At 42.9% G+C, this 15,250-nt stretch overlaps 1 protein-coding gene and 1 long non-coding RNA gene across 9 annotated transcripts in view; one reads left to right on the top strand and one right to left on the bottom strand.

Moving 5' to 3' along the window:
- Gm38424 overlaps nt 1-15,250 on the top strand; it is a 66,490-nt gene that overhangs the window by 49,885 nt on the left and 1,355 nt on the right. For 2 of the 3 annotated variants that reach the window (XR_868330.2, XR_868331.2), the window contains 2 exons: nt 3,476-3,657; nt 7,641-8,693. This is a non-coding gene — a long non-coding RNA (predicted gene, 38424). Of the gene's footprint in view, nt 1-1,077; nt 1,556-3,475; nt 3,658-7,640; nt 8,694-15,250 lie in introns of those variants that run through there. The other variant, XR_868332.2, reaches the window with a different exon arrangement.
- Nucleotides 1-15,250, bottom strand: part of Rbks (ribokinase) — a 73,211-nt gene that overhangs the window by 22,389 nt on the left and 35,572 nt on the right. For 5 of the 6 annotated variants that reach the window (XR_376828.3, XM_030254808.1, NM_153196.1 and 2 more), the window contains 3 exons: nt 13,080-13,244; nt 4,982-5,073; nt 894-1,082 (listed from right to left, as the gene is read on the bottom strand). Coding sequence is in view for 5 of the 6 variants with exons in the window: in NM_153196.1 (NP_694876.1) it covers nt 894-1,082; nt 4,982-5,073; nt 13,080-13,244 (446 nt within the window). In the remaining variant the exon portion in view is untranslated. The remainder of the gene's footprint in view (nt 1-893; nt 1,083-4,981; nt 5,074-13,079; nt 13,245-15,250) is intronic. The other variant, XM_006504114.2, reaches the window with a different exon arrangement.

Below are 15,250 nucleotides of genomic sequence, written 5' to 3' on the forward strand. Positions count from 1 at the left end.
ATCATGCTGCATGCACGTGGCAGAATGCTACATAGTCAGAAAGAAAGGTGACATCATGGCAATTGTAGGAAAATGGATATAACTGGAGGTCATGAAGCTAAGCCAAATAAAAGAGACCCAGAAAGACAAGGGCCATTTTTTCTCTTCTATGTAGTATCTAGTTTTAAAAGTGTGTGTGTGTGTGTGTGTGTGTGTGTGTGGTGTGTGTGTGTATGTGTGTATGTATGTGTATGTGTGTGTGTGTGTATGTGTATGTGTGTGTGTGTGTATGTGTGTGTGTGTATGTGTGTGTGTGTAACTAGGAAGAAGATGAAGATGATGAGGGGGTTAGTAGAGAGAGTGACAGAACGTGTGTGATAAGAAGGCAGAAGGGAGGATGGACTGAGAGGAGCAAGGGTCCAGAAGAAGGGTGGGGTGCGGGGGAGGGGAGTGCATGAGAATGAAGTATAATGTGACCGTGTGACACAAGCATGAAGATGCCAGCATGAAGCCTACAACTCTGTATACTAGCCTAAGGGTCAGACAGAAGAAAACAAAACAAGGATCTCTGTTAGCCATCAAGAGGCTAGCTAGTAAGACATGGCTATGTTATGCTCTAGTCTCCGTCCCAAAGTGTCCCCAGCATCCAGAGCATGCCTGGCACATAGCAGGCTCAGCAAATATTTATTTAATGAATCATCATATACAGGAAATACAGCAATACTTTATGGATAAGGAAATAGGTTCCCAGAGACTGGGCACCATGGGACTTACCAATGACTTAGCAGAGGTCAGGAGAGGGCTCTCCTGTTTGGCTATCTTCTCCAACCCCACTCCTAGGTCTGATCTCATTATATAATCTTCAGACAAGGCTGTATTAGATGTGAAAGAAATTGTGAAAGTTTGAAACCTACCGTGGTGTCTACAGCCTTGACAGCTTCAGTGGGAATGTGCTTTGGAACAGGCTCAGCCTGTGACAGTATCACGCATCCTGAAGCCCCTAAGGTGATGACCACAACCTGGCAGCCCCGTTCTAGGAGAATCATTGCAGCCTTCCCAGCCGTGGTGGGGTCACTCACTGCGTGGCCTGTTAAAATCTCAGCCTGGAATACATACCAGAGAGGAAGAGGAGGTGAGAATAAAGAGTCCGAGGTCTGCTCAGGTCTGCCCTTTAGGAAACATGTCTCCCTCGTTTCTCATAACAATCAGGGCAGTGGAAACCTTGACAGATACTGGCACAGAAGCATAAATAAGAGGAACAAAATGAGGACAACGAAAGTAGCTACTTAAAATATTCTCTGAATGGGCACAGTTGTCTCAGGCTTACTGTCTCAGTGTCTGGGAGGTCAAGAGTTAATGCCAAAAACAAAAACTCCAAAGGAAACAAAACACTCTCAGGGGCTGGAGAGATGGCTCTGTGGTTAAGAACACTTGTTGCTCAAACAGAAGACAGGTTTAGTTCTCAACAATTACATGGTGGCTTGCAATCATCTGTAACTCTAGTCTCAGGATCTGACCCTGTCTTCTGACCTCCACAGGCACCAGTCACATATGAAGTGCACATACATATATGCAGGTAAAACACTCAAATGCATAACATAAATCTAAAAATATTTGTAAAATTCTTAGGATAACTTTGGGTTTCTGTGTGTAGCCCTGGCTGTCCTGGAACTCACTCTAGACCAGGCTGGCCTCGTACTTTCAGAGATCTGCCTGCCTCTGCTTCCTGAGTGCTGGGACTAAAGGTGTGCACCATCACCTGGCTTGTTTTTACTTTTCATTAAAAACCAAAAAAATAAATCCACTCGGGGAATGGGCTAATCAATGTAGCTTTCAGGGTGAACAGAGATTAACTGCTGTATTGCTATCTCAGTTCCTCTAGATATAGAACTCGGGACAACAAATGCAGTCTATGAAAGAAAGCAAGGAAGGTGGGAAGTGGAGAGGGAGCCACTACGAGGGACTCCATGTATGCTGCATCTCTAAACATAGGCACCTAAGCTGGACACCACTACCCAGGCCTCCCCTGGCCCAGCGGTGTCCGGGCTTCTCTTGGTGTCTCTCTCATGCTCTTGCAGACTACTTGTCACCATCTCTATGACCTTCCTTAAGTCACATGCAATAACTGAGGAGGGTTTGTGCAGGATCAATATTTCTCTCCTGGAATAGTGAAGAGTCTTGGGCTGAAACTGGGCCAAGAGGCACCCCTCTGCCATCTTTGGGGTGCATCTCTACTTGTGACACAGGAAGTTAAAAATAGCACTCATTGAATTAGTACTTTTTAACTCAAAGTATATAAGTAAATTCTCCTTTCCTTATTCAAGTTTAACCATATGCTATATAAGACTGCATGTAAGCCCTGCTTGTAGTTGCTATGAATATGCCAATATTAAACACATTTGTGTGTGTGTGTGTGTGTGTGTGTGTGTGTGTGTGTGTGTGTGTGTCTAGGCTGCTCAGATGGATCAGTAGGTAAAGGCACTTGCAACTAAGCCTAATGGCCTGAGTTCAATCCAGGGCTCACCTGGTGGAAAGAGAATATTGATTTCCTCAAGTCCTTTGGCAGTTCCATATGCATGCCATGGCATATGAGCACGTGCGCGTACACATACAATGTATAAAATAATTTTAAGGTTTATTACCAAATTCTGTCCTTTTGTATTACAATTTAATCATATGCTATACATTCCTAAGACTGAGATTGCATCTCACTTTTATTTGTTCAGATCATGCCCAAATTACTCCTTTTGTCATATAAAAACCATCCCTCAAGTGCCTGCTCGTTGCATCTGTGATCCCAATAGCAGGAGCTGCCTGAACCTGGCCATGCACCTTCTCTTTCTGTCTTCCATGTGACCCCTGTGTATAGTCTGGGTTGGCTGTACTCTGAGGCCACCTTTTCATTTTCTTAATTTTCTTATTTTTATGTGCTCTTGAGTGCTCGTGCACCTGCGTGTATATCTGTGTACTCAGTGTGTGCAGGAGCCTGAGGAGGCCAGAAGAGGACACTGGATCCCTAGAACTTGAGTTACAGATGGTTGTGAGCTGCCATATGGGTGGTGGGAACAGACTCTGAGCCATCTTAATAAGTTTGGTGTTAATCTGTGTTACAGGGACCAATTCTGTCTGCTACATACACTCATCTACTTTCAGAGACGCTCTTACTGTATCTTCTAAAAAATCTGAAATCTCTATCAATACCCCTGACCCTGTGTGCGAGTGGTTGGGGTGTGTGTGTGTGTGTGTGTGTGTGTATGTGATATGTTTGGGTATATGTGTGTAGTGTGTTTTGATGTGTAAGGGAGAGTATGTGTGTGTTTTGATGTGTGTAAGAAAGAGTATGTATGTGTTTTGATGTGTGTGCGCGCGCGCATGCGCACACGCACACACACACACACACACACACACACACACACACACACGTGTGTGTGTGTGGTGTGTATGCCAAGACAAGTCATGTGTAAGTATTCTGACCAACAATCCCACTATGCTCCAGGCAACACCAGTAGCAACTATCAAACCCGAGTGAAGAATCTCTCAGCCTTGGAAATTTTCAACTCTTGCCTCAGGCACCACAGAGCAAGGACAAGCCATGCCAGGCCCTATCTGAATTCCCTAGGATGGAAACTGGGAATGGAAAACTATAGCTGCTTTGGAGAATTTATTATATAGCAATAGGTAAGTATATAATAGGGACAGAATACAATAATGTGTCTTCATGGAATTTATAATTTAGTGGAGAAGACACATGAGCTGAATAAACATTTGGGCTGTGAAAACTGTCTGAAGAACAAACAGTGTCTTTTAAGCTTCCACCAGGGAAATCTGAGCCAGTTTGGTGGTTGAGAGAAATGTCACCTCATATTGTGAAATGGTCTCCATCTTCCACAATTCCTTTTTCCGAGCCCATTGCCTAGCCATGGTGGTTGCTCAAAAATGTTGCATAAACTACTGTGGTTTGTTAAAATTAGTTTCCATGTAGCAGCCTTCTGTGTCCTGTATGTCCTGACAGATGAAATTATCAAGCAAGCAGGTTAAGAAAGCCTAACCTTCATTTAGCCTTAGAGCCAAAGGAAAGCTAGCCTTTATTGACCAACAGTCTGTTTCTGTGTGTGTGTTGCATCTCAACGATGAGAGAGAATTCTAGTCTAAGGCTGTCTTTCTATAATAATGGTGATTGATTGAGATCTCCTTCCTAATATTATTTATTAAAGAGTAGATTATATCACCACACTGACAGGTATGTTGTGCAGATGTGCACATCATGTCCCTTAGCTGAGACACTGCTTCCTCTTACAGCAGGCTCAGTAGGAGCCTGTGTCTCTCTGCCAATGCTGCCACAGAATCTGCACACTAGAAGGTAGTACAGAAGCTACTCAGGAGCTTGTACACTAATTACAATTGCCAGATAAAATACCAAGGCTCACAGTTAAATTTGATTTTCAGAAAAAAACAACCAATGGTTTTATATGTTTTTTTCACCGATTATTTGAAATTAAGATTTTTGGGCTTTTGGTTTGTATTTTTATTTGCTCAACTTGTCAACTTTAATATTAATTAGTCCTCCCCCTTTAGTCCCAGGACTCAGGAGGTGGGGACAGATGGAGCTCTGTGAGTTCGAGGCCAGCCTGCTCCACAGAGGGAGTTCCAGGACAGTCAGGGCTACACAGAGAAACCTTGTCTTGAAAAACCAAGTAAATAATTAAGTCCAGAAATTGTGAAATACTTAAAAGAGAAAACAGTATATCCACTTTTGGGGACTGGAGGATGCCTAACATGGGGAGAGTTTTAGTTGGTATCAGATTGTGTGTGTATGGGGGTGGCTTAGAATCCTTTACGGCCACAAAAGGCTTAGTAGTTTCCTTTTCTCCACACCCCAGTAACTGAAAAATCTCTTTTTACTGAATTCACATATACTCAACTGCTATAGCTCATCCTGCCTGTCTATTTTATCCAGTTGCCTGCAAGTCCCTCATAGAAGAAGCAAGTGAGTTGTATGTACCTCGCTCTCGTTGCAGCAGAAAATACTGGAGAGGGTATAGAACTGGGGGTCCAGGTCAGCCATGGCTGGAGCTGGGTTGAACAAGGTTTTCACTGCAAAGGAATGGAAAAGGAGCTCAATGGTCATCATTTTAAAATATTGATTTAGTTCTTTTACTTCTCTTTTAGGCTAGATGTAAAGTAATGGGGTTGGTGTGCGTACAGACTCTAAGGGAGAGAGAGCTGAGGACCGTCATTTTCACACTCACCAGATAAAAATCATTTATTAAACCACAGATACAGAAAGGCTTGGGATGTCAGTCTTCATGACAGCCTGGTATCAATCCTTTCGTTTATCCATTTCCTCTATTTTTTTACCTTCTCACTTCAGCTTCAAGGGCAAGCATCATATTTACAACTAACATGAGTCTACAGGTCAGGTGAGGACAACAAGAACATTAAAGCAAAAGTGTGGTGTGGAAGAACATGTATGAGTTTGGATGGAACAGTGAACACTTCTAGAGGCCAATTTAAGTGCTTATCTGTGGGGTGGGTTCAGAGAAGAAAAAAGCGACAGGAAAGAAACAGCAAAGAATCGAGACTTTTCTGATAGTAACAGTATGTAGGAAACTGAGGTAAATATGTGTATTAGATAGACCCAGGTATGCCTCCAAAATAGATACAAATTACTCATGCCAACACACACACACACACACACACACACACACACACACACACACACACTCTCCTGCCCGCGCATTCTTGGTTCTGGATTGAGAAAGGGGGGCAATCTCGTTCAGAGTCTTAGGTGCGAGCTCAGACTAGACAACTACAGAGAAGGATGGGTGGGGGCAGCAGAGCAAGAGCAGGACACTGTCACTGCCATTATTACACTGACAGAGGAGAAAAGTAAAAGAGAGACAAGGCCGAGTGCTGGAGTCACACTCACACTCCTGGATGTGGGGAGGCTGGGACCTAACCAAGAGTCCCTTGGCTTTGATCCTCTTTAAAATAGCAACTTATCTAGACCAGGGCGGTATCCAGAACAATAAATTCCTTAGTACCAATGCACAATATTACACAACAGCTTTTGGTGTGAAATTCTGCAAATTATTTTAAAGGCTTAGAAATTCCATTTGTAAACCACTCCTGCTTTGTGACAAAACAACCAGGCTGGCCAGGCCTCTCTCCTCAGCCTGGATCCACAGCTTCCCAGGGTAAATAATCCACCTGACTAGTCTCAAGTAAGATCCTTTAGCTGCAGTTCTTAGGGACTCTTCTCGAACAATGGCTACAAATTTGTTTACACAACAGGAGAGCCTGTAGGATTTCTAGGTCCCATTTCTAGCTCACTGAAACAGAATCCTGGGCTATGATCAGGGAACCCACACATTTACAAGTTCTCTAGGTAGCTGTTGTAGATAGCTCAGCAGTGACACATCCCGGCCCCCCCACCCCTGTCCTGGGGAGTGCTCATGGCTGATGAAGACCCCAGTTGCTGCAACACTATGAGCAGGTCTAGCCTGCATCTGTACCTTCCTAGGTCTTAACAGTTGGGCCAGTCAGTGGTCTCAGCTAGTATAGGCTGACAACATCACCACATTTTGTTACCTTAGACTTTACAATGTCCTTCCACATAAATTGTATGCTTTTTAAAAATTCCTGCTCAGATTTTTATACAGGGCAGTTGTTCGGCTTAAATTAAAAAATGCACATAAAAGCCCTATGTAAACTAAAAAGTGTTGTCCAAATATGGAGGATTATTACTGTTATTATGTGTTCTTTGCACACAGCGGACACCCATGCCTGTCCACCCCTCTTCCTCTTTCTGATAGAGTGGGTTTCCCATGTCTTTGAGGGGTTAGAGATAGCCATTATGCATGAAAGTCCCAAGGACCCAGCATCTGAATGCAGCCAGGTTTTAAGTTTTCTGAATAGCATTGGGTTAGTCTGAATGAGACTGGCCCCCATAAGCTCATCTGCTTCAACACTTGGTCCCCAGTTGATGGAACTGTTTGGGAAGGATTAGGAGGTGTGGCTTGTTTGAGATGTGTCTCTGGGTGGACTTTCAGTTTCAAATGCTCTGCCATTCCCAGTTAGTGTTCTCTGCTTCAGGCCTGTCTAAGATGTCAACTATCAGCTATTGCTCCAGAACCACCTGCCTGCTGCCATGCTCTCTGCCATGATGCTCATAGACTCTAAACCCTGAAACCGTAAGCTCCAAATAAATGATTTCTTCTCTAAGTTGCTGTCTTAGTGCCGTATTGCTGTGAAGAAACACTATACCTTCAGCAACTCTTATAAAGTAAAGCTTTTAATTGAGGCTGGCTTACAGTTTCGGAGGTTTAGTCCATTGGCATCATGGTGGGAAGCATGGTGGCATGCAGCCAAATGGTGCTGAAGAAGCAGCTGAGAGTTTTATATCTGGTTTTGTAGGCAAAAGGAAGAGAGAACCATCGAGCCTAGCTTGGGCTTCAGAAACCTCAAAACTCACTCTCAGTAACATGCTTCTTCCAACAAGGCTATGTTTCCTAATCCTTTTGAATAGTGCCATTCCCTCATGACTAAGCATTCAAATCTATGAGTTCTTGAGGGTCATTTTCTGTGCTTTGGTCATGGTATCTTATCCCAGCAAAAGGAAAGTAATTAATGCAAGCATATTGTGCTCTGTTTCCCTCAAGTATCAAATTGAATGCAGTTGCACATCTAGTGTGATCTTCAAGCCTGTATTCCTAAGCACTTGGGCACAGGTCTGTATCAAGCTACCAGTAATGAAGATGCAGGATGAAGCCATTCTTTGAGAAGTTCCATCCCACTAAAGATCCAGGATCCAGCAAGTCCTTTTCTATACTCATCTTACAGAAGGTAACGGGCATACGGCTATGAAGTACAGTGATGCTCATGCTGCGGACTATGGTGGAAAGCCAAGGGAACTCCACACAGCTATCTGAGGACTTGCTTTTGGAAAATTGCACTGGTTGATCTAACTAGATTGGCTGGTCCTCTTTTTCCTTGGTCTATGTGATCAATACTCTATAGCTGTTAAAATAAATGAAGCCATCAATACTTTATCAGAGAAATATCTCTATTCTTTATTAACCAAAAAGAATGCAGTCTTGTGACAATCCTTCCCTCTAAAAGAAAACAAAGCATGACTATATGTGTATATGCTTGTGTAGAAGAGAAGAAGTCTGAGAGGTTACTCACTAAACTCATAAATGATCTGTTATAAAGTTTGGTGGGACTAAGTCTGATGGTAGACCAGTGTGGTACTTCACGGGAAGACCCCATTTTTTTGTACAGGCACAGCATCTTCTACCAATGAAGAAATGATTCTTGCTTTAGTAGTAGAAGACAGTGGATATCAATGGATGGAATGAGGAACTCTATAAATTGATTATTATAAATATTGCATAAAATCAAGCAAATCCTCTTTGCCTGTATTTCACTGTGGGGGAGGGGCATCCTTTCCAGCTGTCACTGGTTATGTAAGCACAACATCTGATGTGTGGTTTATAGTCTCTAAGCTCAGGGTAGAAGTGAAAAAAATGCTGTATGAAAATCATTCTTCTTGGGTTCAGCTTTCCCAGGATGAAGAAACATGAGGAACTAGAGGATGCAGGTAGTTAAAGAGAAGTACAAATGTTTAACACCCTCGATGGAAAACTGATGTCATCCTGGGATTAGGCAAAACCAGAGATGTGGAGCCACAGAGAGGATGACAGGACACAACAGTAAGTATCACTCATTACAGAGGGAGATGCACTAAACTCCTGGTTATCTTGCGCACACACCAATGGCTGACACAGTAATGTTGATGAGGAATTGGTGGAGCCTAGGGAAAACTGGTAGGCTGAAAAATAGGGTGGAAGAGAGGATGGAAGAATGCCCTGAGAACTCACTCAGAGGGACAGAGGACTAATGTCACCCCCAAGCAAAGGTACTGTGAGGAGAGTGGGTACCCCAATGCTGGTTTGTCTGTCTCTTCACCATTGAGGGTTGGTTTTTTTTTTTTGTTTGTTTGTTTTGTTTTGTTTTTTGAGACTTGAGTTGTAAAACAGCTCCAAGTTTGGCCCATGTGTGGGACAATGTTATTGCAAAAGTCTACACAGCCAGCCAAGAGGTTCAGCTTGCCAAATGGAAAAGGGCTAAAGTGGCATTAAAAGACACTTTGTATCATACCTGGGATTTAATCTTGGCGATCTGACAATCTCAATTATTTATAATTGTCCCTGTAATGTTCCATTTGCTTTGAAATGGATATAAAGACCAGACCCAACATGAACTGTCTCACCAGCAGCAGCCACAGCATCAGCTTGCAGCAGGTCTACCTAACTGCACTGTGACCCAACTGGGACTGGTTTTGTTGTTTCTTTGTTTTGACTGTTAGCACTGTGTCTCAAACTGCTTTCATTTCGGTAAAACCAAGGAGAGTTTTGAGACAGCATGCTCAAGATAAAACTTTTCCTCTGCATTTCAAAACCTGACAGATCATCAGTTTCATCAGTTATACATTTCACAGCGTGCGGTCAAACCTCATGCAGTCCTGATCCCCTGGGATCTGACTTATCCTATCAGCTTGTATATTCGACTTGGTTGGCCATATGGTTGGACTGTTCAGGGGACCCCTATTTTGTTTAACAATGGCTCCACAGTAAGAATAGTGAGGCTGGAATTCAGATATGCCAACACTTTCACTTTTGGTGAAGAAGTCTAAGGTTTTTACCCAATTAAGTAAGAAAAAACTGTGTGCTGAGATGGCTAAGATCAAATATACCCACAAAATTGGTAGGAAGGAGCTGGAGAGATGGCTCAGTGATTAAGAGCATTGTCTGTTCTTCCAAAGGTGCTCAGTTCAATTTCCAGCAACCACATGGTGGCTCACAACCATCTGTAATGAGGTCTGATACCCTCTTCTGGTGTGTCTGAAGATAGCAACAGTGTACTCATATATATATATATATATAAAATAAATAAATCATTAAAAAAACTGGTAGGAAGGAAGATAAAATAGTGTTAGTTCTGACATTGTACCTTAAGATGCAAAAGTTATGGCTCTATTATATGTAAGAGCTTATCAAGAAGATGCAGAAGTTATGGCTCTTGGCTGTATAAGAGCTCAACAAGGCAAAAGGGCATTAAAGCATTCAGTGCGGTGGCAGGCGTCTACAGAGGCTTTGAAATGCTCATTCTGCAGACAAGATGGAACTACTAGATAATGTGGAATTAATTTAGAAGCACACTGGATCAAAGCCAAGCACGGTGGTGAATACCTGTAACCCTGTGATTGAAAGGCAGGGGCAGGAGGATCAGAAACTCAATGCCAAGACAGCACCTTGTTTCAGAACAAAACATACAAACAAAAGTTAGAGTAAGAGTAAGCTGGGTGGCCAGTTGCTACAGCATCCCCTCCCCCCCATCTTCTTGATGCCACAAGACCCTCAATGTCTGAAGAGGAAGAAATGAGTGACAGGTGATGAAGGAAACATTTCTGAACCCCACCCAAATGACAGGCTGAGGTTGGTCAGGCGGCCTGTGTGTCAGGCTGACACTAGCTGTCCCTGTTGAAGGCTAGGGTCTCACCTGTGTTAGCTGTACGGTCCTCTCCTCCACCAGCTGGGTGGGCTGTGGGGAACTAGAGGAGGCAGCAGGGCTCTCCGAGAAGCAGGGGTAGGAGAGAACTGCGATGAGGGTGTACTGTACATGGGCAGGAGACAGCAGAGGCACACAGTAGTCACTTTGCCTGCTTAGAACCAGAGCAAGGCACAGACTGGGTTTTTGTTTTTCAACAATGGTTTTCTTGTTAGCCCTAGCTGGTCTTGAACTTTATATATAGTTGAGGATGACCTAAACTTCAAAAATTATTTTCAAAAATCCACATTTATTCATTTATTGTGTCTCTGTGTGTTTCTATGCACATTCTTAGAACAGAGCATGTATGGAGCTCAAAGGACAACCGTGGTTTATAGCTAGTCCTTTCTGTGTCCTTACTGTGTAGGTCCTGGAGATGGAGCTCGGGTCACAGGTTGGGCCCTAAGTGTCTTTATCTTCTGAGTCAAGTCATCTCTCTGATCTGCCCTTGAGCTTCAGATCGTCCTGCCAGCACCTCCCAGGTCCTGGGATGCTGGGGGTGTCCCAGCACATTTGGGTTATGTAGCACTGGGATCCAGCAGGATCGGTACGTGCTAGGTATGTGCTCTACCAGCTTGGCTACCTCCAGCTCCAGTCTGCTTACCACGAGCATGGGCCTCATCTGTGACACTTTGAGAAAATGCAACCGAGCGAGTTTTGGCTTTGAATTCTTTCTGACAGCTTTGAGTCCATTAAAAATACAGTAAATGTCAGTGAGAATTTGCCACAGTATATTGTTTTGCCAAAAGGAAAAATTTGTGAAATCAGTATAAACACTGTAAAATTCTCTACAAAATCATTTCAGAGATTTAGTTTCCTTAAAGAAGAACCAGACTTATTTATTTGTGGGGGAGGGGTGTGTACACCCACCATGTACACAGGTGGAGGTCAGATGATAGCTTGCAGGAGGTGACATTTCCTTCCATCATATAGTTCCCAGGTACTAATCTCAGGTCCCAAGCTTGGTGGCAAATGCCTACCCCCAGTAAGCCACCTTGCCAGCCCTCAGTGGCTTATTTTCCACTTACTGCCATATAGAACAGGAAATGTTTTAAGAGAAATCATGTACATAAAGCACACATCTAAACCCGGATTACCATACACATATATTCTGTTCCTGTGGCCGAGCCTCCCTGACGGTGCCTGCGAGTGTCTGTGTATACTGTGTATACTATACTGCTGTTACAATTTTCTTTATTTCACAGCTTTCTGGGATGTTTTAATAGGGAAAGTTGATGTAGTTCTCTATATTGTTTTTTATCATATATCACATAACTATTGCCACAACACCAAACAGAGGCCATTGTTGTAGGCCATTGTTGTAACTGTAGCTACTTTTTGTCTTGGGCAAATGGCGATACATAAAGTGTTATCCTATTATTTTTGAGACAGGGTCTGGCTTAGACTGGCTTTCAACTCCCTGTGTAGCCTAGCTGATCTCAAACGGGTGGTCTTCCTGCCTCTACCTCTCAGAGCCGGGATACCAGGTGTGCACTACCACACTTAACAATTCCAATTCTAATTCAGAGGAAAATGGGTAGGAAGGAAGAAAACTGGGACTTAGTTGCAAGTATGATAACATATCTTATGCCATTCTATCAACAGAAAAAGTCTATAAGACCCACTTCTATCTGAATTTTACATTCAGGTTCAGAAAAATTAACTAATTTTCCTAATACCCCAAACCTAACAAGGAGTAAAAATGGGATACTTTATCTCCTAGCCAGTGGAAGAAAAAAAGAAACAAACTACCTGGATTAAAAAGACATGCCCCCACATTATCTGTTGTGAGGTAAGAGAGAGAGAGGAGAAACCCAGGCTCGCTGACCCTGAGGGACCCATCATACAGTGCTGCCTACCTGGGTTGGTTTGAACATTTTCAAAATCCAAGGTGAAGCAAAAGACACCGGCAACCCACACACATTATATACAAATAGGCTTGTGTGTATTGAAAAGATGACACAAGCTTAGAAAACAGAGAAAGAAGGAATCTTTGCTTTTGTTTTTTTGAGACAGGGTTTCTCTGTGTAGCCCTGGCTGTCTGGAGCTCTCTATGTAGTTAGTGCAGGCTGGCCTTGAACTCATTGAGGTCCTATTGCTTCTGCCTCCTGAGTGTTGGGATTAAAGGTGTGCACCAGCAGACGTGGCTAAGAATGAACCTTTGACTCGTAGACAGGAGACAGTGGGAACATCCTACTTTCTCTGTCCCCTTGCTGCATGCTTCAGAGGCCCCTGTTATACCTTAGGTCGATTCTGCTAACTAGACTCCAGGTTTTATATTTAGGGATATCGGATATGCTACTCATGTTATTTTTATCCTATTTGTGAGTTTTTCTTAACATTATCAAGAACTACAAGCCGGTGAATCTCACAGATGGAGGAACGAATATTTTACTACAAAGTAATGCTTTAGTCAACTTGAAAGGTTAATGTTAATTAAGACAGCGATAAAAGCTCTCCCAGAAAGAGTGACAAATCTGTAACATTACCTCCACTCCTGCGGGCCATTGTCAGAGCTTCCAGAGAAGCTGCCGGGCTTATTTCTAGCTGGCATATCATCACTTTGGCTCGGCTAATGACACTGGCTGCCTTCTTCAAGTCTTCAGAATTCAAAAACAGATTTGCTCCAGCCACTATGACGATGATATTCTGGCCTACGAAGAAATTCTACATATTTATACTAAACCAAGCAAAGCCAATCTAAGGATGTAAAACCATCCTCTGAAGGCATTATATACAGAATGTGTTAGAAGAATTAATCTTAACATTTCCAGGACATTCCGGTTTAGTTATTGTGTTCCAAATGTGTTTTTTGGCAATGTTTTTTGTGAGATTCATAATATTCTGATTATTTTCATTTTTATAGGAGATAAGAGTCTTGCTATGTTTTCTGGGCTGGCCTTAAGCACCTGGGCTCAAGAACCCCTCCCACCTCACCTTTCTGAGTAGGAGGGACTATGAGCACATACCACTCTACCTGACTTACTATGAGCACTTAGTTACTTTACATGTGTTTATTTATTTTGTGCATGTATGAACATATGTGTATACATGTGGGTGCATGTATACCATGGGCATGCATGTGGAGGCTATAGGATTCAGTTCTTTCCTACCATGTGGGTTGCAGGAACAGAATTCATGTCTCCAGGGCTCATTTCTCCAGCCCAATTATTATGAGCACTTTGAACAAAAATTTAAGCATATTTTCCTTATTAATATTCTTATTACAAAGAATAATAGTTAGGGAATGATGCATAACATACTTTTACAATTTCTTTTATGTGAAATGGCTAATACACGAATATGGTAAAGATTGTGAGTTCTAAGTGATAGGTATCATACAGATGAATATAGGTAGGAATAACTCTGCAGAATGCTCAAAACAAATGCTCTACTGTATATGAGCAGTTCATTTGCATGCCATGTTCTTCCCAAAGTGATCCTGCTACCCCTAACACATTTTAAACAAATATCTAAAAGACAGAAAATATATGAGATAGGTATTCTCTTATTTTATTTGGTCTATACTGTATAGACCAAACAAAGAAATACGGCTAAGGATTTGATAGACTCTCATGACCTGAGCCCACTCTCTGTAATCCTTTTATATCCACACAGGAGGTGGTGGTGATGATGCCCAATTCTGCAGATGAACTCTTTCTTCCTCTCTCTCTGTCTTTCTCTGTCTCTCTCCTCCCTCCCTCCATCTCTCTCTCTCTTTTTCTCTCTCTCCCTCCCTCCCTCCCTCCTTCCCTCCCTCCCTCCCTCTCTTCTTGCCTCCCTCCCTCTCTGTATGTGTGAGTACATGGGGAATGCACAGGGAACATGTAGAAATTGTTCTTCATGCACCAGCTCCCTTTATAAGAAAATCACTTTCTTTGAGTCAGGTTTTTTTACTGGTCTGGAACTTGTCAAGCAGGCTAAGGTAGTTAAGCCAGGAAGCCACGGGATCTTCTTGTTTCTGCCACCTCAGAGTTGGGATTGCAAGCATATGCTCTCGTGACCAGCTTTTCCCTCCTCCCTCCCTCCCTCCCTTTCTTCCTTCCGTCCCTTCCTTCTTTCTCTTCCTCTTCTTTATTTTCTTCTTCTCCTCTTCCCTCTTCTATGTGGGTTCTGGGGATTTAAAAGTTCTCCCAAAGAACTGTGGTGACATAGCTATCTCTGTAGCTCCTGGAAAATGAACTCTTAGGAGGTGTGTTGTTCACTATTAGATTACAATACTACATGTGGCACTGACTCTTGAACTACTGCTAGTCTGAACTGAGATGCACTGATATGCTTGGCCCAGGGAGTGGCACTATTAGGAGGTGTGGCTTGGTTGGAGTAGGTGTGTCACTGTGGGTGTGGGCTATAAGACCCTCATCCTAATTGCCTGGAAGTGAGTCTCCTCATAGCAGCCTTCAGATGAAGGTGCAGAATTCTCAGCTCCTCCTGCACCATGCCTGCCTGGATGCTGTCATGCTTAATGTCATGCCTTAATGATTATGGACTGAACCTTTGAACCTGTAAGCCAGCTCCAACTAAATGTTGTTCTTATAAGAATGGCTTTGGTCATAGTGTCTGTTCACAGCAGTAAATCTCTAACTAAGACAAAAGTCAATACGTGCTGGAACAAAGAACAGGATGTAACATATCTCACTATTTTTTAAAAAGATGTATT

This window comes from Mus musculus, chromosome 5, assembly GCF_000001635.26.
Source record: "Mus musculus strain C57BL/6J chromosome 5, GRCm38.p6 C57BL/6J".
NCBI classification, from domain to species: domain Eukaryota; kingdom Metazoa; phylum Chordata; class Mammalia; order Rodentia; family Muridae; genus Mus; species Mus musculus.